Genomic DNA, 27,169 nt, shown 5'->3' with positions numbered 1-27,169 from the left:
TGTATCTTAGCTACACAGCTCAATGATGTCTATAGATGCAGTGTTCAGTAACATATCTTGATGGCAAGAACCTTGATCATGTCCATTATATACCAAGAATAGCATTTGTTGTTGGAGAGGTTATGGGGGAAAAGACACACTATACAATGCTGATGGGACTGCAAATTGGTGCAACCACTCTGGAAAGTAGTATGGAGATTCTTTAGAAAACTTGGAATGGAACCACCATTTGACCCAGTTATCTCACTCCTCAGCTTATACCCAAAGGACTTAAAATCAGCACACTACAGGGATGCAGCAATGTCAATGTTTATAGCAGCTGAATTCACAATGGCCAACTATGGAACCAGCGTGGGTGCCCTTCAACAGATGAATGGATAAAGAAAATGTTACACACACACACCAGAATATTACTCAGTCATAAAGGAGAATGAAATTTTGGCATTTGCCAGTAAATGGATGGAACTGGAAACTATTATGCTAAGTGAAATAAGCCAATCCCCAAAAACCAAATACCAAATGTTCCCTCTGATATGTGGATGGTGACTCACAATAGGTGGTAGGGAGGGAGGAGTGGAGGTTCACCAAATTAACCAGGGAGGAATAAGGGGAAGGGAGAAGGAATGGGAATGGGAAAGACAGTAGAATGAATTGGACATAACTTTCCTATGTTCATATATGAATACATGACCTTTATAACTCCACGTCATGTACAAGCACAAGAATGGGAAGTTATACTCCATGTATGTATGATATGTCAAAATACATTCTATTGTCATGTATAACTAAAAAGAATAACAACAAAAAATAGTATTTGTGAGTTGTTATGAAATTGGCTCAGGGAACTCCTGGGTGTTTTATTTAATCTACCCAGCATCTGTTGGAAGAAGAAAAGATTATTCTCATTTTACTTATCAACAAATTGACCCAGAGAGCTTTTGCAAAGCCACGTGACTAGCAAGGGGTGAAGCTGGTATGTGACAAGAGCCTTTGAACCCAAGTTCTGGCAAATTGTTAGGAAAACAGTGACTACCTTTTGGACATTCCACAACCAAAGAGGAATTTTTGCTAATTAACTAGAAAATGAAATGACCACATTCCCCACAGATTTCCAATTGGCCCAACCACTACTAAGCTGTTCACATAAAATAGTACAGATATTTATCTTAAGTTTATAAAGAAAATCTTTCAAGCCTAGAAAAATACTTAGTTTTTCTGTTGTTGTTTGGTAAAGAGCACTCAGGAACATTCTGTTTGCAGAGGGAACATATCTGTGTTTTAAAGCCCATTGTTTAAAAGAATAATTGTTCTGAGTAGTTGCTGAAGAGGAAAAAGAGAAGTGACATTAGAGCTAAGGCTTCTGAGGTACACCTATTAGTCACTTAAAAGAGTTGGGGTCTAGGTTTCCCAAGAAAAGGTGAATGGCAGGAAAAATTGTAGAGATGACTGGATGTGTTAGTTGAGTGAGGTAGAAGTGAACTGAGACAAAGGTGGATATTAACTGATAAATTTCTGTATGAAGATTTGGAGATGAGATTAGACTTTTGCATATTGATTTCAGACTTTGGTTTGACTGCTTTTCTGTACGAATTAGGATCAATGATGTATGCATCCAATATCCTTCTGGCATTCAAAAGAACTGAGAGAAGTTGGCCTTAAAATGTATGGGTGGAACTGAATAGGCACCTCACAGATGAAGTATGAATAGTCATAAAATACATGAAAAAATGTTCAAATCTCTAGTAATTATAGAAATGCAAATTAAAACTACCCTGAGATTCTATCTCACTCCAGTCAGAATGGCAATTATCAAGAATATGGGTAACAATAAATGTTGGTGAGGATGTGTAGAAAAATGTTCACTTGTATATTTCTGGTGGGACTGCAAATTGGTGCAACCACTCTGGAAAGTAGTATGGAGATTCCTTAGAAAACTTGAAATGGAACCACTGTTTGACCCAGTTATCCCACTCCTCCTCAGCTTATACCCAAAGTACTTAAAATCAGAATACTTCAGTCATGCAGCCACATCAATGTTTATAGCAGTTCAATTCACAACAGCTAAGCTAGGAACTAACCTAGGTGCCCTTCAATAGATGAATGGATAAAGAAAATGTGATAAATAAACATACACACACACACACACACACACACACACACAACAGAATATTACTCAGTCATAAAGAAGAATGAAATTTTGGCATTTGCCAGTAAATGGATGGAACTGGAGACTATTATGCTAAGTGAAATAAGCCAATCTCAAAAAACCAAAGGCTGAATGTTCTCTGATATGTGGATGCTAATCCAGAACAAGGGAGGGTAGGCAAGGAAAGTATAGAAGTTCCTTGGATTAGACAAAGGGGAATGAAGGGAAGGGAGGGGGATGGGAATAGGAAAGACAGTAGAATGAATCCAATATAACTTTCCTATGGTCATGTATGAATACATGACCACTGTAACTCCCATCATGTACAACCACAAGAATGGGATCAAAACTGAAAAGGGTTGCACTCCATGTATATATAATATGTCAGAATATACCATACTGTCATGTATATCTAAAAAACAACAAATAAAAAAAATCTAAGTGTGGAAGCAGGATGGTGCTTAGGCTAGGGGAGGATTCACCAGGTTACTAGAATAAAGGGAACAATGCTTCTTTAGCAATTGTATGTTGTCTGGTGTGGTATAGGGGAAATAGCATGACCCTTGTAGCCAGGTAGATCTGGAATCCAGTTCTATCTCTGGCATTTCCTTGCCTACCAGGAAAAAGAAACAACTAATACATAGAGTTTTTGGGAGGATTAAATAAATTATGGTCCTACTTATATATGAATCTATACTACATCTATATCTCTATCCAGAGTGATTGCTATATCTGAATCTTTAACTGCATCTCTCTCTCTCTTTCTATCATCCAGCTGTCATTTCTCTCCCTCCCTCCCTGTGACTGTTAGTTCTTTCTCTCTTGCTGTATTCATCTATTTATTGATTAATTTAATCAATTTTATTTATTGTGTTTGTTTCATGCCAGCATTGTGCTAGATTCTAGAGATGATGAGAATGGAATTAAAACCCAGGTGCTGTCATTAGGAAGGGAGGCACAGATATACAGGCCACATAATTCTGGGTTTTACATGGTTCAGAAAGTCAGCTGAGAGACCTGGACTCAGACATGTCAGCTTGTTGGACCTGGGGTTGATGATGATGTGACTGACTTGTCAGTGAGTCATGTGACTCACATTGCATGAGTGCATTGAGGAACATGGTGCAAGAGTAGGAGTTATTTATTCATCAGAGTGTAGTGTGTGCTCTGTATGTAGCCCCAACTTATCATTTTGGATTCACTCAGAGAATTGCATTAACTCATCTGATAGTCCATGTTTGTTTCAGTTCCCTGACTCCTCCCTCCCTCTCCCTCTTCCCCACGGCCTCTCAGGGAGGTTATAAAAAGTAGATTAAGGGAGGTGCGGAATCAAGATTTCAAAATATTAAAATTTGGACATCCAAGTAAAGATGGATTTAGAAGAAAGGTCTGATCTACAAATAAAAATTTGAGGTTTCAATATAGCATATAGATGGTAATAAAAGTCATGGAATGAGATGAAACATTTCACAGTGAAGGGAGAGAAAGAAAAGAGATCCAAGGACAGAGCCTGGGGATTCCAGAGGTATGACCAGAACCAGCAAATAAGACTGAGAAAGATGGGAGAACATTCTTTCAGGGATTATTGTCCTTCATTACCTAATGTTGGTGTTTTGAAGTCTATTGTTTCATACATTTTGCATTTGTTTGTTTCATGTGGGATGACATATCTGATTCATGTTGTCCATTTTTAAAAGATAATTTTTGTATTTAAAGTACATCTCCTTGAAAAAGAATATATTTTGTCCCCACCTTTAATGATCTCATTGAATATCTCTGACTTTTAGTTGGAGTATTTAGTGCATTAATTTTTAAAGTAATTTCGATGTGATCTAATTAGATTTTCCATTTTAGTATTGTGTGTTTGTCACCTTTGTGTTTTATCTTTGTATCTCCAGTCCAACTTTATATTGGATTATCTTAACATTTTAGGAAGATATTTTAGTTTGGCTTTTTAGCTGTACCTGTTTGCATTATTTTTAGTGATTGCTCAAGGCTTAAAAATGTGCTCTTAATATTGTTTTTAATATTTTTCAGTGTACTTAGGGCTAATACCATACAACATTTTACATAAAATGTACACCTCTTTGTTCCCAACATTTAGGATATATTTGCCACATATATTACATTGAAATTCATCATAAACCGCATAAGACAAATAAGTAAGTAAATGAGTAGAAGGAACACTAGTAGAGTAGAGGAAGGGGAATAGGAAAGATAGGGGGGGGGAGGAGTGGCACCAGAGACAAAAAATACAACCCCTCCAAAAACCCCCACACAGAATGTTAAATTTTTCTTTAAAGAGTTATATGTTTTTTAAAAATCAAGAAGAGTCAAAGTCACCCATATCTCTTACCATTTACAAAAATAAACTAAAAATGTATTAAAGACTTAAATGTCAGACTTAACACTATGAAACTACTAGAAGAAAACATAGAGGAAATGTTTCAGGACATTGGGACCAGCAAGGATGTTTCGGACAAGACCCCCAAATCACAGGAAACAAAAAGAGAAATGGACAGAAAACAATCAAATCAGAACCACAGTGAAAAAAAAATATTGTCATAAAATTTGAGATGCATCCCAGCTGAAAAATCACTCTATGGAAAGAAATTATTAATTTGTGGGAAAATCAATTTATTTTAAAATACAATTTTGTCCCTCTGTTTCTCATTGTAGCTGGAGCATCATGTATAATGGTATATAATAAGACATTGAATCAATACTGTTGAATGAATGAACGAATTTACTTCCTAGCTCTAAGCTCTATATTCTACTCATCACTGTATCTCCCTCACATGTACTGGACCTATGCCATTCTGGTGAAGTAAATGATCTGGAAATACAAGTGAAAAAACACAGCAGGAAACACTTTTTAAGCATTTATATTGTTTATTGAGTAGCACTGGTTTTCAAGCCCTGCCAACCTATTATTCAAAACCAAACCCCTGACATTATACTCTGCTAGCAAATGGTAAATCATATAGAATTCCTAACCTCTACCAAGAGAACACATTTTCAAATGTTTCTAGAGAATCTTTATTAAACAATGTACAATGATAAGAGTTTCACTGTAGTGAGGTGTTGAATTTTTCAGGTTATCTGCAGAGATCTGGTAACCCATATTCCTTCTAATCCATTGGAGACTAAAGACTGAAGGAGAGCTAAAGGTTATGAGCACAATATTTTGAGCACTCACTCATTTACTCACTCATGCAACATAAAAATAAAGCCATTTTCCTTCCTCTTTGGGATGCTGGGCATATCTGGGGTGTATTGGAGCACGAGCCAGCCTTCCTAGGTGCAGACTCCCAGTGGACCACCTAGCAGCTTGGTGATCTTTAGTGTACCTTTTAACTTCTTACTTAGTTTCTTCATTGGGAAAATACAGAAACTAATAGCACCTACCTCAAAGGACTATTGTGAAGGTTAAATGGGTTAATGCACAGGAAGCACATGCCATATAGTAAGCATTAATAAAAACGAGCTCTTACTGCCTTTGGGGTTTACCAGAAACCCTGAAACCTTACAGGTAATTTGTACAATTTAATTGAAGGAGTAACTGTAATGTGAGAGTCTCAAGTGAGCATCTCTATCACTGCTTATTTTTATTTTTTTATTTGATGTTTGTGGTCTATGATAACACAGAAGTATTGATTACTTATTCCTTTTCTGAAATTCTCTATTAGATCAAAAAGAGGCAATCAGATATGTTCTTTGGTAAGAGTGTAATACCGGCACATGATTACATTGAATTGGGAATTATCAAAGTATATGCTTTGGGGTAAAGGGAGTTTCTGTGTTTCATTTGAACTTTGTTCTAAACGTGGACATGGTAGCAAGGAGTCACCTACAGAAAAAAGAACCGAGTTTCAGAATCCCCAGCAGGAGTCATTGGATTTGTAGAAAGCCTGTTCTTTCTAACTCCAACACCGGGTCAAGCTCCACCCCCTTGACCACGATACCTGGGGAGAAGTAAGGGTCTAATAATTAGCCTTTACATCCCCAACACTTGGCACAGTGCTTGACAGATGGAAAGGCAGAAAGTGCTTTAAAGGAACGACGAAGTCAATATCAAGGCACCTGGGAAGGCTTCGTGTCAGAATATTCTGTCTTCTCATCTTCCACCTATGTGGACCGCTCAGTCTTCAGGCTTCCTCCATAGAAAGACTCTCCACAGAGCAAGAAACAATGACCCACTCTCCTTTCTTTGTTGCAAAAGAAGGAGAAAGGACAGAGACAGGACTGGGAACAAAGGGCCCTCTGAGTGGCTGAGCAGTGAGATCGTCCTGCTTCTCCAGGGGTCTTGCGGGTACTGTTCATTGCCCCCGCCCCTGTCCTGACCCGCCCTAAAGCTCAAACTTGCAAACAAATTGCCAGCAAAAGCGCTGGAGGAGGGGGACTCGGCATCTCCGCGATGGGTTCCGGGACTACGGTCTCGGCAGATAGAGAATGTTCCGGAGACCCCATGGAGTCACCAGCAGAGCTCAACTGTGGTCGCCAACCCTTGGTTCCGGGGACTGCCCAGGAAGAGGCTCCGGCTGCTAACCCGCTGCTGGAGGACCTGCGGCGGCGGCTGATGCGCGCCTTGCAGCGGACTGTGGCGCGCTGGGGCTCGCGGCGCGCTCGGGAGGCCGCCTCGGCGGCGGAGGCGGCAGCAGAGGCAGCCGCGCTGGAGGAGCAGAGTCGGGCGCGCGTCGAGAGCGCTCTGGGCCGGCTGCGCGCAGAGCTGGTGAGCGCGCGGGCTGGGCGGCCGGCTCTTGGGCAGTCATCGCGTGGGTCTTCTGCTCCGGCTCCAGAGCCGCTGGCTGCGTAGCCTACCGGAGGACCCGGACACCCACCCGAGTTGTTCCCAGAGAGGGAGAGTTGGCCGCTGTCCTTGGTCTTCCCAGGGCGCCCGCTCGTGTCCAGATACAGGGGTTTTATGGTTAGCACCCCAGTAACATCTGCTAGGCCTTGGTGATTGACCAGGGCCTAGTCTGCTAGTCATTTGCCCATGACCCCAGTTGTCCTTCCACAACCTGTTTCTATATTTTTCTACTGTATGAAAAATACACAATAGGAAATTCTTGTCATGGGTATATTTGAACTGTGGTGGAGGAAATTTCAATGAAATAAATTCTGGGATAGATGGACTGAGCTCATTAGCATCTCTTCCCTTATATCCCGCATGATACTCTTTATTTTACATCTTGGTAAGAATCCAGAAGACTGGAAATGGTAAGGTGTTTTGTAAAAGTGTAGCTTTTGAACCTTAGGCAGGTTAGGACTGAGTGTTCCACAGGAGCAAGTATATGTAAATATTTTTATATGAGTGCCTTTTTTTTTAAATTAAAAAACCCTCTAAATTAGACATAGTTAGAAAAGGACAGCATAAATCAAAGCAATTCACGGCTCTGAAATGTTGCTGCCTGTGAATTGTGTAAACGGAGATTTGACTTGAAAATTTCTCTTCTACAGTAAATACCAATAACCAGTACTTTAGAACTGATGGTTAAACATTAGTAAATTGTCTGATTAAAAACTCAACGTAATTCTGTCTCCTTTCTGGATTTAAGAAGGGCAATATGGTAGTAAATCTAATTTTACCATGTTAATAACCCGAATCTGACAAAGGATGTATTATATGAATACAGCGATGTTGAAGAAACACCTGGTTTTCGTCCAGGATCTTATCAGTGAGTCTAAGTAGCTAGATATGAGAGACACCTCATTAGGGAGGCTAAACCCTAAAACTGAGGCCCAGCCATTTCTGTACCCACAACCTAGAGTATGCCACTACCCCTCCCTGCAGCTCAGCTGACTCATATTTAAATCCAATGAGAAAATTATATAGACGAAACTCTGAGAAACCTTTTTAACAACATTCAAGCAAGTTGTTCCACCAGTAGGAGTTTTTGCCAAGTAATGTATAGTCAGTGGGTAGAAGATAGGGAAGAAAATTCCAAGTAGATGAGGGTTCATATCCCACTATTAGCATTTATGGACTTTGCTAACATTTGCTGTCCCTGCCACTTTGGGAATGTTAATTAGTAAGTTTGGGTTCATTAATTCACCTGTAAAATGAAGATAATAATCTCATAGGATTACTGTAAGAATTATATGAGGCAATATTATATGAAGTGCCTAGACCACAGGCACTATTCGCTGGCTCTTCTTATTGTGATAATTATTGTTATTGACTGTGTAAAAAAGAACAAATGCCTACATATAAAAAAATCAAGGTTTTTATGGAAAAGAACCACAGAATTTTATACATTACAGGATGTTGTGTACCTGCTTTAGAGACCATGTTCAACATCTTGGCCAACCACCTTGCCAATGTGTGTGACTGGTTATGAAGAAGAAGAAATAAACGGGTATTTTAGCTTAGTATTGTCACCACTAGAAGAAGTAGTTTTTGATTATGAGCAATTAATTAGATTTCTATAAGAACCTATACACACCCATCCATATAAGTACATGTGTCATATATTAGAGTAGAATTAACCAAAGAAACCATGATGAACAAGATCAGTCATGTTTGACTCACTTTTCCTAGTGGGATGTATTGATTTTTATGTTCTGTGAGTAGATTTTGGTGTTATATACTGAAATTCTATGTAAAATTTTCTAAGCACATAAAGTACATTTTTTTCCTTATAGCAGGTTCATGGCTTTCCATCAGATTCTCAAAGGAATTCATGATGAAAGAAGAGTAAAAAACCGTTGGTGTTTGAATATCCTAAATAGTGTGAATTACACATCCTTCATTTAGAGAGTGAACCGTTATCAATAATTTTACTCCCTGATTCTTGGCATGAAAGCTGAGGATGGCTGTCCATCAGTTCATTCACTTATCCCTCCATTCACTTAGTCTTTTAGCAAGCACAGAGGGTGCAGTACACCCAGAGTTGGGGACATAGTCGTGAACAAGACGCACTCTGCCCTCAGCATCATCAGTCTGGGCTGGTTTGTGTTGCCAGAGCACGTGTACAGAATGCTGGGGCAGCAGTGGAGGGCCAGTCGTATCTGTCTGCACAATTGCAAGAGTTGGCACTTGATTGCATCCAGTGGAAAGAGAAATGGCAAAGAGCATCTTAACCAAAGGTTCAGAAGGAGGTGAAGCTCTGCATGTCATTTCCTGGGGATGGCAGTGGGAACTGGCATGGGAAAGAGTGTCAGCAAAAGAAGTTGGAAAAACAGGGCAGGATTACAGAGCCTCTGAGCCCCTGGAGAGAACTGAAGCTTCCGGTAGGCCAGGGGTAGGGGTTTTTGTGTGGTTCCTTTGCTGTTTGTTTGCTGGACATCCATCTACTTTATCCCTCATTAATTTTTGCTGTCAGAGAAGTGGTTCCAGGTGTTGAAGAATGAAGAAAAATGTCTTAGAGGAAAATGGAAAGATAACTTTTTCCAATAGCTTTATTTTGCAAGTTATGTAGGGACCACCAACCAATGCGGTATTCACTTTTTACTTACACAGTGTCCTGGTTCATCCTGGTCATGTTGATGAGTTGATGGAAGATCTTACACAGAAAGAGCAAGTTTCTCAGGAGCTGTGTTAAGCAAGACCCTAATTGAAGAAATTCACAAGTAGTTGATTACAATACAAGATTATGTTGGACTAAGCTTTGTTGGACTGCCTCCTGGTTAACCTGCCCTAGAGATCTAGTTTAAAAAATTTTTAACACATGAGGACCTTTATGAACTCTGATTGGAGGAGGTATAAATCAGCCTTGCTCTAAAACAGATTTCATTCTAGAGTGAAAAGTGTTAGATTATGTAAGTACACATAACCATACATGTGCCTCTAAGGTATTGTTAAATGTTTTGGCTCTTCGGGGAGACCCTTTAAAATCCTGAAAACTTGAAATGACAAGTAATCAAGTAAATGGGCCTAGAGTCTGTATACTCAGATGGCCCTAGGCAGTTATCTTGTGGCTAGGAAAGCTCATAAAGATAAATGATTTCATCGTGGATCACATGCCATTGCTTGAAAACAGTCTTCAGTACACAGGTATTTTTCATATGGACAGCTTTGTGCATCAGCTATTTTTGTTTTCATTTCAAGGCCATTTCAAAAGCTATTTATATATCTGAATTTTACCTTGTCGTATAGAAAGTCAGTTTTATAGCCAGGCCAAACAGTCAGAACATGAAAATAAGATGAGAAATACATCTTTTTTGATATCTTATTCTCCTTTCCCAAAGACTCCTTATTTCTCCTGTGCAGTTGAGAGCGTTTCATTTGATCTGTATCTCAAGCTAATAAAAATCCTTATTTTTTTTTTCTTAAATTTTAGCTGGAAATGCGTTTTCAAAACCATCAGCTGGCCAGAACTTTACTGGATTTAAACACGAAAATGCAGCAACTGAAAACAGAGCATGAACTGGAAATTGCATCAGAATCTCAATCCCTAGAAGATAATGCTGTGAATCAGGAGCATGAAAGTGCTCACTTGAAAATCTGAACCCTTAACATAACATAGATAATGCTGACATGATTCTAACAGTAACATTATGTGTGCTTGGTATGAGCTCCGAGGACAATTTGTAGACCAAAAATTTGGATGCCAAAGAGAAGTACAAAAAACATCAAAGAGAGGGGACAGAGAAAAATGGTGCCTTAATAAATTCCAAAAGTATTTATTCATTGTTTGGCCTGTTTTCCACAAGAAGGGGGAAAAAATGAGGAAAGTCTCACAGATACCTTAACCAATTTCTAATCTTTCCTCTTTTGTTATCTTCCTTTTGGGGTTTTGCCTGAACTTGTTGCTGGCTTTTGTCTTGCTTCTTTATTTATTCTTGGTATGTAGCCCAGTAGCCTGTTTGATGTTCTGCGCTCCCCTCTTTTTGGAGAATCACTTCTGCCTGGAATCTGACCATGCCCTCCCGGTGGTTTGCCATTGAGAATGTCCCATCTCCTTGGATATTGTTGTGCAGATCAAGGCAAGCAGACCAGGTTGTCCCAGGATTTTTTCAAACCGGTGCAAAGGGAGCAATAATTATTCCCTGAATCTATGGGACAAGGAACTTTGAGGCTACTGTGGTCACCAAGCTAGAAAACCTAGACTCTATAGATGGGGGTTGAAACTGAACCACTGAGTTCAAAAGGAGAGGGAGACTCTTGTGTTCCTTGTCCCTGAGATCATGCTTGCTGTCCTTTAGGTACATGAAATACTCTCAATTATACTCAAAATTATATTTCAAAACAGATTTCCTATGTTTCTTCCTTTTCATAAACTATCCTTTTACCTAAGTTGATTCAAGTTGGAGTTTCATGACGTGTATACAAAAAAGTTCCCTAACTAATGCAATTCTTTTGTTTAGTTTTTAGTAGTTAAAATAGTTCTTATTGTTGCATTAGAATTTCTAAATGTACCCTAAAAGTGCTCTTTTTATTGCTAAAATTAAACAATAAAAAATAGTTGCAGGCCTAATTGATATTTATAATGGTTATCTCTAAAACATTAATTTATAACAATCTATTTACTTTTAATGCTTAATTAAAATAAAATTGCTCTTGAACACAAAAGTAAGGGATGTGGTCTTTCTCTTTTTAAAATGAATGCTGGGGTTGGAGGTGTAGCTCAGTGGAATAGCATGTGCATGCATGAGGCTCTGGTTTAACCCCTAGCACCAAAACCCCCAAACATGAAAGAAAGAGAAAAACAGAGTTGTTTTGTACGTGTGGGGATTTGAGAATATCTGGATCAAGTTTAGTTTGTCTTTAACTTTTTTCCACAATATGTAAATTATTCTAGCCTGTTGAGACTTCTTCCCTCTGCAGGACTGAGCTGTTATGAGCCCTTGACTTATGAATGTACACAGTGGTATTTGAAATTATAATCATAAAAACAGTTTTACTATGTGTTTCTTCATTATTATTATTTTTATTATTATTATTAGTAGTAGTATTGGGAATTGAACCCAGAGGCACTTAACCACTGAATCACACCCCCAGCTCTTCTATATATATATTTTTTTATTTTGAATCGGGGTCTTGCTAAGTTGCTTAGGACCTGGCTAACTTGCTGAGGCTGGCTTTGAACTTGTGTTCTCTTGCCTCAGCCTCTCCAGCTGCAGGGATTATAGGCATGTGCCACCATGCCTGGCACCTTTTAATTTTATAGAACTTGAGAGTAATGGGTTCCTCATGATCTTTGTTGTTGTTGTTATTGTTGTATTTCTTTTAAGCTGCCCCATAAATGTTGCAACAATCATTCTCAAGAGTGTTTTTAAGGATCATATTTGTAAATACTTATGATTCTTGGAAAATACTCAAGGTGATTCATTTATAAACTCAGTTCCTTAGAAAATACAGATTACAGACATTGCTTAGCATTCATGTAGTTTGATCATACTGATGATTGCTATATTGGACATCAAAAGAATGAAAATCTAAAAGAGAACTTCTGAGAATAGATGCATTGATGTTCACATTTTCAGACTGAAAATAAGAAAAAATGTTCATTATTTTATTGCAAAGTTTTGTCACCGCTTTTTTATTCTTTTAATTTTCAGTGATTAAACTTTGGATCACTGTATCTTTTAGGAACCACAGATGAAGAGACAGAAACTATTTGCCTCAAAATTATCTTTTTTATGGAAGTCCTAATCAGTAGGATTGGCCTTGTGATTTTAGCTGTGCAATATAGAAACACAATGAGAGGTTGATATGGGACATTATCACTATTAAATGTTTCCACTCCTCTAGATATCCTTTGCCTTTTTTTTTTTTTTTAGTAGCAGAAGGCAGATGATGGTTTTACCATTTTTCTTTGAAATGGCACTCAGCTGTTTGTTGTCAGCATGCTGGATTGTCTTTCTGTCAGTGGTAGTACACAGGGAGCCAGAAGGAGCGTCTTCTAAGAGATGCAAGGATGCGCCTACATTGGTTACAGTTCCCCTCGTTCCAGGATTTTAAAATAAACCAGGGCAACAGTGTGACATTTTAAAGATATATAAGTTGGAAGGGGCCAAGACTAGTGCCAGTTGGAGGGGAAATGAGAAAATAATTATAACCTAAATTACTCATCAGGGAAGCAGTAACTGAATAAGCTGAGGAAAGTAAGTTGCTCATAACAAAAGCAGAGAGAGAGGGCCAAAAGAAGAGGCACTAAAAACAATTTTGTGATGGAAATATGATGCTTGGCTTTTTCAAATGACACGATTGCTCACAGTGTTAATGGTGGGGGGATAAAAACACCTTTGCAGGCAATGGGCTTTCGGCGCTCTATGGTGCTTGTTTAGCACCTACCAGTGAAGAGGTTCAAAATTAATTATGACAATTAGGTGCTTTGTGCAGGTCATTAGGCACCACATTCCTTTACAGGTGGCCTGGATGGATCCCGTTTTGTTTGGCTTGCCAGACTACTGCTGGAACAGGTGCTGCAGCAACCCCAGCCAAGGGACAGATCAGAGTCCTCTGTGGACAACCTCATGATAGCTGAGCCCACACTAGCATAATTACAGGTCCCCTCCTGGCAGGGTCTAGCACCCCGTGCAGCCATCAGATCTGTTTATTTACCACTGTAATCACTGCCAGAGTCCCTCTGGGCCCAGGGTTTGGCACAAGGTCCTCTAGAACCAGCTGCTTTCTCTCCTGGTTGTTTTCATGGTTGCCGATGCTGCCATTGCTGCTGCCTCTCTGCCTCTTTGACTACCTTATTAATAAAGGTTAAGGTAGGATGAGAAATAGGTGTTAGGGTTGAATGCAGGCTGCCCTGCCTACCTCTGGCTCTGGCAGTCTCTTGTTCCACCTGAACAAAGTGCTGGACAATAGAACTGAGATGGGGAGACACGTCCTGGAGCAGCTCAAGTTGGGTGCTGCTCCTGGTACTGATGAATGGGGGTTAGAAGGCTCTGCTTCTTCCTTCAGAGTCATGCTGCCACCATGTTTCTCTGCTGGGCCCAGTGCAGGAGGGATGTGTGGAATATAATTACAGCAACGAAACCAGCAGTGATAACCACCCTCCGGCAATGATATCACCATCCCTCCAGTTCCAGCCATTGTGCCCATAAGTCCACTTGCATCAGCTTTTCTCATCTTCACAATGATTTGTAGGAGTGTAGGACCTGTTTGTGGAATCATCTGATCTTGGTATTCAGTCCAGGCTTTGCCACCTACCAGTCATATGTTTGAAATACTTTAAGTCTGTCTAAAAATGTTGGTAAGAAGAACTTGCCTTATTTAAATCTTGAGCATCCCAAGCTGTTAGAACCATGAAGCAGGTTTTGGAGACTGAGTTCAAGGTGAAGTTGCTCCTACTTCTGTTTCTTTCTCTCATTCTTTTAGTTCTTACCACCTTTTTAGACTTAGACCTTCCCTGGACCTCTTTCCACATTGCATTATTATGCCTCTCTAATGCTCTGCCTCTCTGCTGATTGATAAATTGCTGATTTACCAAACATGGGAGTTGACAGCTGGGAGATACAGAATCAATAGTAACTGCTATTTACCAACCCCTGAATCTGCCTGGTGCACAGTGCTGTGTGTGGTTGAACTGAATTGACCTCTTCAAACTGTGAAGTTGGAAAGATTGTTTTCCCCATTTTAGAGAGGAAGAGAAGAAGTACTGGAGAGGTGATATAACTCGTTACAGGTCACTCATCAGGCAGAACTGTCAAGATTCATATCTGGTGTTGTGAAGGAGAAACCTATGCACAGGTGAATAATTCAATATTTAAATAGAAGCATGCATGAAGAGCTAGTGATGCATTTAGCAAGACTCAAACAAGTCCTCATTGAAGGCATGCTTTCAAGTTATTCTTTGTGTTCATCTAGCAAAAAAAAAAAGCTCTCCTTTTGTGTCTCATATCTTAGATAAACTAGTTGGGCAATCTGGACAAATTAATCCACTTTATTTGTGCTTAATTTTTCTCACTTAAAATAAGAGGGATAGTGGAAATGGCCTCTAGTTCATTTCTCTGACTTCAAAAATTCTATTGTGTTCCAATCCTGCCACGGGTGACTGGACCCTGCAGACTCTGGGCTATTGACTATCGCTGGCCCCTGGCTGTGAAGTGGACCCTCTAGGTCCCAGCCTTGCTCTGATCACAGCCTTAGCTGTTGCAGCCTTGATGATAACAGGAAGGAATCTCATCACTCTTGGATGTCCCTCTGCTCTTCTCACACACCGTGACTACAGCTGGGGGGAATGTCACATTTGCACTTCAGAGGGAGATGAGCATCCCTCAGAACTCTTCTGTGCTCTGATTTTAGAGGCAGCCTTCTGTGGCACCTACTGCTGACCGGAAGCATTACACTCTGCACTGGGCGATGCAGTTGGAATCTTGGCTTCCTCACCTCCTCACTATCTTATGCAACACCTCTGCAGATCATTTTACTTATATCCAAATGATAACAACCACACCTACATCAAGGGTTTATGGTGAAGGGTAGATGGACCAATGCCTGTGAAGTGCTTAGAATACCCTCCAAGTGTTTATTATTTTAATAAGAGTAGGTAGGTGACATTTTGCTCATCCTTGCCTACTGGAAGTTTCCAAATACAAGAAAGAGAGAGACTGAGGATAACAGTTTTGTGTTTCTCAGCCCCTCTTACAACTCAGGATGCCTCTGGAATCCAAATCTGTCCAATAAGATGAAGAGGAAATTTCCTGGAGCCAGGGTTCTGAGAAACGTTCTTCTCCATACACAAGGAGAGAGAGATAAGAGGAACACCCTCTTCTCCCCTACCTCTTCTTTTCCTGTTTATGGACATTGGTACTAGAGGTTGCAAAGCTTGTACCTGTGTCAGCTATTCATAATCAAGGTGGGAAATATATGGACGTATTAGGGATGAGAGGACAGAAAGATGAAAAGAAACAGTGTCTTGATGACATCATGGGGCTGTTGAACCCACCCCAGGTCTGTCAGCCGCTGGCTAGTCTTGTTCTGAGACAGTGACAACAGTAAGACCCAATTGTTTAAGCTGCTTTCATTTGGCATGCAGTTTCTTTCACCTGAAAGCACTATAGCTGACACATTTGAACCTCAATGACCTCCTGGGACAAAGGTTCATGAGGGAGCATTGTCTGATGGCACTTGTGGACATCATCGGAAACTGTAGACAAAGGACTCCAGAGACCTCTGTGGCTTCGATATTTCACATTTACCTTTAGTGAGGACCCATTCTATGCAATAGAGGGACGACTAGAATGTACTGAGAGGAAGCCCCTCCTGAGCCCCTGTGGGATCCCACAGTAAATATGCTGACTGTGGAAAACATTTCCCCATGCCCACCCCCCACTAAGAATGTCCCAATGTCTATGGAACCTGCTTCTTATCTTGTTCTATCAGAGAAACCATTTTACTTTTCAGGAACTGAAAGAAATGATGTAGAAATATTTTCCTAAAATGTTTCACGACTTAATTGACAGCAAAACACGGTAAATTGTTTGTCAGCTCTTACATTTTTACATGAGGGAAGTTGAGAAAACTGTCAGAAAAAGCTTGACACTAAGTTTCTATAAAAATGACTTCTAAATTATTATTGAAGATGAAAGTCTCTCTGAACTTCTACAGGATTCAGTTAGAAATTGTGCTAAGAACAAGTTCAAGGTGAGGTGAGCTCAGTCAGTGTCCCCTGAAATCTGCCTACATTAGCACTGGGCTTTATGGTTCACCTTACAATTTACCACGTGCTCTATGGTTCATGATTCACCAGGTGTTGTCATAACTCTGAAGGAGACATGTTCCTTGAGCCTGTGGAATTTCAAGGGACATCTGGAAAGCTTGACTGTGACTTTGGAAATATCACCCTCATCCTTCTTTCCCAAGTTGTCACTTTCCCTAAGTGGGCAGTTACCTCGTGGAGGGAGTAGGGTGGGTAGTATGTAGAGCCAATTGCAGGTACCCAGAGTTGCTATGCTGTCTGATGAGTCATTTATGTTTCTGGGTTTCAGTTACCTCATTTGTTGAGCCAGGGGTTGGACTTAAAATGATAACTTTAAGAACTTTAAGTTTCTTTGGGTTAAGCATTATCCTGCCTGGTGATATTTTTAGAATTACCCTTTGAAGCAATGTGGTCACCAACTCTTTAGTGTGAATTATCTTATGTGGTGATATGAAGATACTGACTTTAGAGTGTGCTTTAGTGAGTAATTAAGGAGGAGAAGGTAATAGGAAAAAGAAAGAAAGAAAATATATTGAATTTAATTATTTGTATTTTATAATTTTGCCATGAGTCAACTTCACTCAATAGCATGACTCAAATTGTACAAATCGACCCCTTCTTTTCCTCCCTCCCTTTCTTCCTTCATGTCTTTCACTCATTCATTCAGCTTTACTGCTGTGTCTACTGAGTGCCAGGAATTGTTCTAGGGCATCTAGCTAATGGGCATCAACTCTAAAATGAACAACCTTTTTTTATGTTAGAGTTCAATTTATTTAAATAAAACATTTTAATGTGTTTCTCCATTAATCTATATGAACATTCTTGCAAAAAGATGTTAATATAGTATAGTCTTACTATATCCATACTACAAAAGGGGGGCAGTTCAGTGAGTATTAAAATCTTTTTACTCTTCAGAAAGCAAAAACAGACAAATATAACTGTACTGAGAAAAGGGAAAATACTGAAGATAACAAGAATAGAAATGTGACAATAAAATAATGACACGTGTTTCCATTATTTTTCTTCCTTTACATATATATCAATCCTCCCCCACTGGCTTCATCCCTCGCAGAAATATACACACATCTTTTACAAACAAAGTAAAGTCTCTTAACCTTTCTCTGTATTGCTTCCCTCAGTCTCCATGAGCAGGTTTCTGTCACTTCACCAAAGCAAATCCATAATGCCACCCCTGGCCACCCAATTCCCAAACCAAGAAATATTTCTCAGTCCTCAACCTTTAAAGCATTTGACACATTTAAATATTCTTTTTACTTGAAATGATCTTTGGGTTTTCATGATACTATTCTGCAGTGTTGTCCTTCTTAGACTTCTCTACAACCCCACAGAAGTTGGTGCTCCCCAAGAGTTTGATAAATACCTCCAGTGGAGACTGTCCTCACACCCACAGAGTCTGGACCAGAGAGGTGGAAATATCAACTGCCAGCTAACCTCTCCAGCTGAATGTCAATAGGTATCTTCAAACACAATTTTTATACCCAATTCCTCTTGCCAAAAGCACATTCTGGCATTCCATATCTGAGTGCTATCACTATCTAAAAGGTACCCATCCCAGAAATCTATGAGTCATTGTTACTTTCTACTTCTCTTGTACACGAAATAACTCCAAACTGAGTGTCTTGCTGGATATTGAATGTAGAACAGTGTGCATGAGAGATGGGGCTGTAGCTCATGTGCTTTTGCTCTGGATGGCAGGAAGTGGGGGGAATAGGTAACTTAGTGAGATATTACAACATCATGTGATAAATGCTGGCAGGGAAAGTCTGTAGCAAAGAGGAGGGTGTAAATCCGTTCCAGCTGAAGCTGACTATTTAATTATCTTTTAGGAACTGTTGGTTTGTGAGGATCAGTGAAGTCATGCACCCTGGCATGTAACTTCCCGTGGTAGGATGGAGTAGTAAATTTGATACTCATCTTTTTGAAAGGGTGTTTTTTTTAATTGTTGTTAACAGAGGAGGAGGAAAAGTCCAACAGATCTTGTTTGTTCAAATTGACATTAGTCATGCACTTTTCCCTGTAATAATCTAAAATACAAAGATAATCACTGGGTTAGTGTAATAAAATGAACAAACTTGATGAACATCTCACATCTTTCCTTACTTTCACAGTATTTACAAAGGGAAATATTGACAGGACTTGTAATTAGAGAAATGATCTAATCACCTCCTATCAAGTAGGAATCTATTGATGACACTCAGTGTTCACAGCTTAGAATGGCAGAGGAATGGGGAAGTTCCTTTTTATAGACTTCCATTGTCTTCACATACAACATAAGAGAGAGAGGTAGAAAATGATCATTTTGAAAATGACTTTAAATTTATTCAAATAACTGGCCAAATATATTTGAGATATGAATGTGTGTATTCATGATTTTTGTCTACTTGCTTAGAGAAGATTGAGTGGAATCTAGAGTAATTGTGTGTGAGGAACTGAGGGAAATAGAGGTCTTGACATATTTAATGAAAATTCAGTGTTAGAAAATTAAATGTCAGAAAAAATCTCTTTTTTTGGTTTTTGTTTTAATGGATGTGAAAGATGTTAATACGTATATGCTGTTGTGACTTGCTTCACACTTCTGATCTTTATGGCTCTTATCCTTTAAATAATGAATATCTTTATGATCCTTTCAATATTCTTAGTATGAAAGGAAGCAAGCAAGCTAAGTATAAATACTTGTTTATTCATTTATTTATTCAAGATACAGTTGAGTCTATTCATGTGTTAATATAAAACCTTGTTTTAAAATTACTTATGGCAACCTGCAAAAATATATACAATACTAAGGTGGGAAAAAAGACATGGATGAAAAGTTTAGATGAAGAGAAATAAAACAGGGTATAACAGTTGACTCCAGATAAGGTGTGTGTCTCAGTTTTTTTTGTGCTGCCATGACAGAATAACACAGACTGAGTGCTTTATAAAGAACAGAAATTTATTTCTGACAGTTCTGGTGGTTGGAAGTCCAAGGTCAGGGTGCCCATATCTCATAGGAGCCTTTTTTCTGCAAACCCCCGGAGAGAAGGAAGCCATGTCCTTGTATGACAGGATGTGAAGGGCAAGTGGGAGAGTATCCACTTCTGTGAGTCCCTTTTGCAGTGGCACTAATCCATGGTCTAGAGCAGAACCTTTATGATCTAAATACCTCCTGTTAGAGCCCACAACCTAACACTGTTGCATTAGGGATTAAGTTTCTAGCACATACATTTTTGAGGGGACATGTTCAAGCCATAGCTGTTGATACCTGAAATTACAAATCTTTAAAAAAAATCTTTATATATTCATTTGGCAGCTCTGGGGATCAAGCTCAGGGCCTCATGCATGATAGACAAGCACTCTACTACTGAGCTACACCCCAGCCTGACATATCAAGTCAAGTGGGCTAAATATTGAGTCCTAAGTTTTCCAGCAGTTAACAGTGACAACAACAAAAAAGATAATTTAATCTACTTTGATGTACCATTGAAGACAAATTGTTTGCAATATACATGCTTAGGAACTGAATAAGTTAACTCATTATATTGCCTCATTAACTGTAACACAATTAGGTCTGGGGATGGCTGCCAAGAGTGATCACTTGTGGCTTTAGGATAGTGGAACAGTAGGCCTAATAGGGCAGTAACTAGAAACAAGGACCAATCTTTGGTTGACCAATCCTGAGTTATACCAATAAAAGTCATGCCACCAGCACATCAAAAAATTGTTTTATGAAGTCTCTTAAGTAATAATTTCTCTCTCCTCCTTCTATGGTAGCCTTTTCTTTCTGCATTGATGTCAAGACAATTTCCCATTATAGTTTTAATTCTTCCTAATCCATCACAAAACTATTTTTATTGATGCTCATTTTAGTTACAACATTAAGGTCACAGCATTTTATGAACATCAGTAGCCTGGGAATGGCTTGAGATTTTTTTTTAGCCAATAGTTAATTCATTTTCACAGAATCAAAAACTTAAGAAAATTAGTAAAAGTCACAAAAGTACTTCTCTCAAACATTTTTCTTTTTTCAATGATGGGGATCAAACCCAGGGTCTCATACCCTCTACCAAGGGAGCTACACTCCCAGCACTGCTCTCAAAGTCTTAGTCCACAAGGTAATAAATGGTATAACCGCAGTCACGTCTATAAGTGCCTGCTTCATATGTATAACATTGCCCTGAAGGGGCCGGGTTCAGTTTATTCGAAGGGAAACTAAAGACCCTTTATTGGATGGATTATTTAGTAAATTAAGGGGTTAATAATTTGGGAACAGTGTATGACTGCCATTTTATACATGGATAGAGTAATGTATGAAATTCTTCTTGTGTGCTGAGGCAGGATTCAAGGGCCACAGGAAGAGTGATAGGTATCAAGGAACACAGAGACTGGTGGGGAAAGGAGATGGGCCTGAAAATAGTTATGACTCCATGTGATGGTTTGAGGGCATTTAGGAGAGATCAACAAGAACCTCAGTTGGCCTGGGGGTGGGGGCACTTAGGGAGGACTTTGAGAACTTAGGAAATCTTCAGGCCTGAAAGGAAAGAAGTTTACTTCATGCAACTGGGGAAATTATTTAAACTAGGCTTTATTTTTACCTCTAGAATCTCAAGTCAAAGGGAGTCATGAAGTTGTCTAAAGTTCTCCCACTTAGATGTTAGGCAGGACTGTCATTATATCCTTTCAGAAACATAAAAACTGAACTTCAATTTTTTTTTAACATTGTGGTAGAATATACTCACATATAATTGACCATCGGTGAAATTTAGTACTTCACACCATTGTACAACCATTGCAACTATCTGTTCTAGAACATTCTCATTGCCCCCATGTGAAGTTGTATACACCAAGTGCACCCCATTCCTCTGCCCATCAGGCCCTGACAATCATTAATCCATTCTCTAACTTTATGCATATATCAATTCTGGATATTTCTTTTCTTTTATATTTCATACATATAGAATCATACAAATTTTGTGTCTTATTTTTTTCACAGCATGATATTTTCAGGTTTCATCCATATTATATCAATATTTCATTCCTTTTTATAGCTGAATAATATTGTATTGTATGGATATACCACATTTTATTTATCCATTTATCAGTTCATGAATTTGATTTGTTTCTACTTTCCAGCTATAGTGAATAGTGCTGCTATGAACAACTGTATTGAAGTTTTAATTTAAACATCTGTTATAATTTCTTTGGAGTATATAATGAGGAGTGAAATTGTGGGGTCACATGGTAATTTTATTTTTAGCTTCTAGGGAATTGCCAAACTGCTTTACACAGTAGCTGTACCATTTTACTTAACTCACTTTTAATGAGAAAATATTTCTTTCAAGGCTACTGTGTGCTTTGGTAATTTATTCTCCCTACCAACTTCAAAAGATTGTTCTGAGGATTAATAACCTTTGTGAAACTTTTAAAGGCTTTCTGAAAGCAGTCTTTATATAAATTAAAGGTATTATGTACTCAGGCATTCATTCTAGTGTAGTTTGCAAAGAGTTGGATTGTTCAATACATTTACACAAAATTTAATCTGGATAGGTGTGGGCTTTTATGAGCCTTGGAAGACCTGAAGCTAAAAAGAGACAAATTGAGTTGAATTAGCTTGTCTTGATTTGATCTGTTTTTCCTAATGAGATATTGGAGGAATAAAAAAAAAGTGCTGTCCTTTTGAGATATGAGCACACTGATTTTGATTGTTAGATCCATTAATTATTTTATCTCTATTCAGAATGTTCTAATGAACCAAAATCCACGATTGCTGTTAATTTAAAGCAGAAGCCGAAGCGTGGCCGAACCAATGATGTCTGCTGTGTCTTAGCAGGCTTTCATAATGGTTTCTGAGACATAATGAAGTGAAAAACAAATTCGAGCTATTTTTTTTGTGTGTGTGTGGCTCTAGACAGTGTCTAAAAAACTTCTGCTGGGCGGGCAGACAGCTCCCACTATACGTCTTGCAAATGGCAGTGCTTTTAGTGGAGCCCATCAGCCCAGCAAGATGGGAAGCTCCTGTTCCTGTAGCATGTGGGTCCTGATGCAAGGCTTTGTAAGAAAATTCCATTTCTTAGGCTTGAATCAATCCACAACTCATTTAACAGGTCAAGAAGCCAACAGAAACTCATGCAGCAGGCACAGAAGCTAGAGTAAGATACCAAGATCTCAGTCTGTGTTTCTCTCTCATTTATGATTTCAAAATTGCCTGATGTAGCTGGGTGCGGTGGCGCATGCCTATAATCCCAGCAGCTCAGGAGGCTGAGACAGGAGGCTCTCCGAGTTCAAAGCCAGCCTCAGCAAAAGCGAGGTGCTAAGCAACTCAGTGAGACCCTGTCTCTAAATAAAATACAAAATAAGGTTGTGGATGTGGCTCAGTGCACCAAAAAAAAAAAAAAAAAAAAAAAAAAAAAAAATTGCCTGATGTACTCAATATCTCTGTAGAATGTACTCAAGTCCCACTGGCTAAGCTGGCACCTTTAACATACTTTGACCCAGAAAAGCATGGAGAGAATTTTTAAATGACTTAGTAGTTTAGTAGCTACTTAATGTTGTGTATTTTACATTTATTGTTTTAGATAACCATGTGAAGTTTATATTCATTTTGGAAATAAAAATGGGTCTCTGAAGGGTAAGGGATTGGCAAAACTGAAATATAAAAGGAAGAAGAGCTGATTCTAAAGTCTGAGCTCTTACTGATGTGCTAATATCTTTCTCAAATATGAGAAAAATGGAAAAATAATAATAAATATTAAAACCTTGAAAATGTGCTCCTCCAAGCCAAGATATAGCATCCATCAGATTAATTTCAGAATGTATTACATTTATCTGCCTGCCACTTAGATGACTATTCTGTTCTTGGAGACTCAAATGCATTTGACTGTAACCCCCAATCTCCCTGTGGTGGGAGTTCCATGTCTTCCCAGGATTTAGAGGAGCTTACCATTCACCTGTTTACTATGACTCAAGCTCCAGCTTCTGAAACAGTTCAGTCTATGGAATAATCCCTTTTATTTCCCCTAGATGTGAAATGAAGGAAAAAAAAAAAACTGGTTCAAGTCAGTTGTGGCTTAAATAACGTTTTCTCGTTTTCTTCTTTCTTTATGTGGACACTTAGCAAAAAAAAAAAAAAAAAAAAAAAAAAAAATCCCTAATGAAATCTCTTTCCTAGAGTTTACTCCCTAAGACTATCTTTAATTTGTAATGAGGTAAAGGACATTAAGCACTCACTGCTTACTCTCTTCATAAGATCAGAGGTCATTCTGTTCATGTAACAGATTGGGGATTACAGTTAAATTCACTTGAATCTCCAGGAACAGAGTCAACTCAGATCCTATGAAGAGAATGAGCACTAGATACAGAAAAGACATCAGGGGTTTGCTTTTTTAAGATCTTTAAAAGAATTTGTTTTTAGTTGATAAATAATAATTATATCTACTGTATGTTTAAGGGGTAGATTGTGGAATAATTAAATCATTCTTATTAACAGCTCTATTATCACATATATCTTTTTTAGTGAAAACTATTTCTACTATTATAGCAATTTTAAAATACACACTGCATATTTATTTATTATATTCAGCAGTCTGTGAAATAGATCACTAAAATTTTATTCCTCCTCTCTAAAATTTCATACTCTTTGATCCACATCTCCCTTTTTCTCATCCACAACTTCCTCTAGTCTCTAGTAAACATAACTCTACAATTTACTTGTATGGATTTGACCTTTTTAGATTCCAAGTGTAAGAAGGATTATGTGCTGTTTTTCTCTCAGTATTGGCTCACTTCATTTAGCATAAGATACTCCAGATTCATGTTTTTGCAAATGACCAAAAGATAGCTACACTACTATGTTCAGGGCAGTATCTTCATAATGGCCAAGATATGGAGACAACTAGGTAGGTGTCCATCATCAGATGAATAAATAGAGAAAATGTGGCATATGTATACAATGGAGTATTAGTCGGCCTTAAACATCTTTATGTCACAGCTAGAACACAGCAGATCAGAGTGGACTTGGGTTTGCTCAAGCTCAGTGGCCAGTTAGTTGTCAAATATGACTTTCATTCCTGAGCTCCATCTTGCTACCCCAAGATATCTCTGTCTTCCTTTTTCTATTGTGTTTACCTTTCACAGGTCTCCTCTAGAAGAGAATTGGAATTTCTGGCATTTTTCAAGTTTATCCAGCAGAGCAAGACAGATACCAAAATGAGCTCACAATTGTGGAAAAATATTTTGCCTTAAGGGAAAACATGAGTCTGTAATATCTTCAAGCCACTTTATAAAATGTCTTCCTCCTCCTGCCATTTCCCAATCACAAGTGGCCTCTCCAATTGTCACATTTCAGGTTCTGCAGCATGACGGATTATAAAGAGATGGAGATTATAATGAATCTGGCCACAAATGACCTATGTCAGAAAATAGGAATGAGAACCTCAGTATTCTCAGGGTGACATTGAATTCTTGTAAAATATTTGCTCAATTACAGAAGAAAATTACCAGGGAAATAAGGGATGAGGGTGTTATTACTCAGGTACAGAACAACAACAATAAAAAGCCTGTCACTGCCATGAAGGTAACGAAGCTAAGCCCCAGAAAGCACTTTATTGCTAACTTCCCAACCTGTAAATATGTGTCTAAATACAAGGACCAAAAATTTGGATGAAATGACTGTCTGACTCATTCACAAAAGGGAGATTCAGAACAATTTGTAGTAATCTATTCTCATTCCCTGAGCATTTTTGACTGTTCAACTGTTTCTTTTAAACCTTGAAAGTTAATAAACAGCTATATCTTATTGTCGCAAGAGAAAAGTAAGGCTACACATTATATAAAAGACAATATTGTGACTCTAAAAACAATCCCCCAGGCTAGAGGAATGGACTTATAGAAATGTAGAGTGAATACATATTCAAGATTTCTTTGTCTTAAAATAGTATCCAAAATTTAAAAACATAAGCAAAACGCGCAAAATCCAATTTAGCTTTTAAGAAAATGTAGATGGAAGAAAAGAGAGGGGATAATGAGATCATAAAAGAGTTGAAGAATGGCTAAATATCTTTTCCATATGATTTTTAAATTGCTTGGGGAATTAATTTAATTTGAGCTAGGGTATATCTACTCCTTGATGAAAATTGCTCTGTCATATATTTTTCTCCATGTTACCCTGGAATTGTGTACTCAGGACATTGACAGTTAACAAGGGTGTGATGCTTTCTGATCTAGGCTGATCAAACTACATTTTGCCTTTATAATTTTGAACCATAAAGTTGAATTGGATTTTCCAGTATTCAAAATGCCATACTTTGTCTTTGAGCATCTGTAGGGGATAATGAGTGTACATCTAAATAAACTAAGTCCATAAGCAAACCCCATGAATATTGATAAAAACATAGAAGTTTTCTTATGGTGGTGTAAAGAATAATTAACATGTTAGATGTGATACCTTCTTTTAAACAATATAATATATATATACATATATATGTATATATGTATATATATATATATATGTATATATATATATATAATATAGTTCTTCAGAGTAGTAAAGAGAAAAAATACTGTGACACACACAGAAATTTTGGATACTTCCAGCTTGGATTCATTAAAGGTCAGAGATTCTGAGATTTCAAGTGCCAGTGTCATGAACCCTCTGTATATAATACAAACCTTTTGGAATTTTCTTTCCTGAAAGAAGATGCAATGCACTATCCTAAGAAAGACCTGTGCCTTGGTATCAATGGCACAGGCAGATAAGGGCTGGGAATGACTTTGCAATACTCATTTAATGTATGATCTTGGTCAAGTCACTTAATCTGAGGTCTGTTTTTTTTTTTTTTTTTTTCTTTATGAAGTGAAGGGAGTGATATTTTCCTCACAAAGCATATGTAGATTCTTGGTTTATTCACACACACACATATTACCTTTGTAAATAAGGGACAATGGACCAATATATTACTCTGAAAGATTCGATAATTTGGCAACAATATTGATCCGTTGTGCTGCAGTAAAAAATAAATTCAAAATTCCAGCAGATTAGGACCATAAACATTTATTCTTGCTCCCATTCCGTGTCAATATCTTTGAGTCAGATGGAGTAGCATCTAAGTGGAAAAACTTTATCCATGGCAGGGGGAAAATGGGTGACTGGGGAGAGACTTGGAGGAAGCAATGATGCCTCTCTAAGATTCTGCATGACCTTAGTTGACTGACATTCCATTCATTCCATTGACCCAAGTAAGTCACATGACCAAGCTTACCCCTGACAGCAAAGTATAGAAGCACCAGCAAAGATACTGCAAGTATCATGTGGGTGAATGAGTACACTTAATTCTCTTAAAGGAAAGGGGAGTGAATAGTTGGGAACAATAACACAATGTACCACAATAACAATTGCTAGTATCAGAGAGGCTGCCTTGGATGGGGGGCA

The 27,169-nt window shown here is 38.4% G+C and overlaps 1 protein-coding gene across 1 annotated transcript; it reads left to right on the top strand.

Moving 5' to 3' along the window:
• Positions 1–6,163: 6,163 nt before the first annotated feature.
• Aard (alanine and arginine rich domain containing protein) lies at positions 6,164–11,556 on the top strand. Its single transcript, XM_047518010.1, has 2 exons — positions 6,164–6,878; positions 10,429–11,556. The coding sequence occupies exons 1-2, from the start codon at positions 6,564–6,566 to the stop codon at positions 10,594–10,596; spliced, it is 483 nt and encodes a 160-aa protein (XP_047373966.1). The 5' UTR covers positions 6,164–6,563; the 3' UTR covers positions 10,597–11,556.
• The last annotated feature ends 15,613 nt before the right edge of the window (positions 11,557–27,169 follow it).

The sequence above is a fragment of the Sciurus carolinensis genome, chromosome 1 (genome assembly GCF_902686445.1).
Source record: "Sciurus carolinensis chromosome 1, mSciCar1.2, whole genome shotgun sequence".
Classification (NCBI taxonomy): domain Eukaryota; kingdom Metazoa; phylum Chordata; class Mammalia; order Rodentia; family Sciuridae; genus Sciurus; species Sciurus carolinensis.
This window is presented reverse-complemented; position numbering and strand designations above follow the sequence as displayed.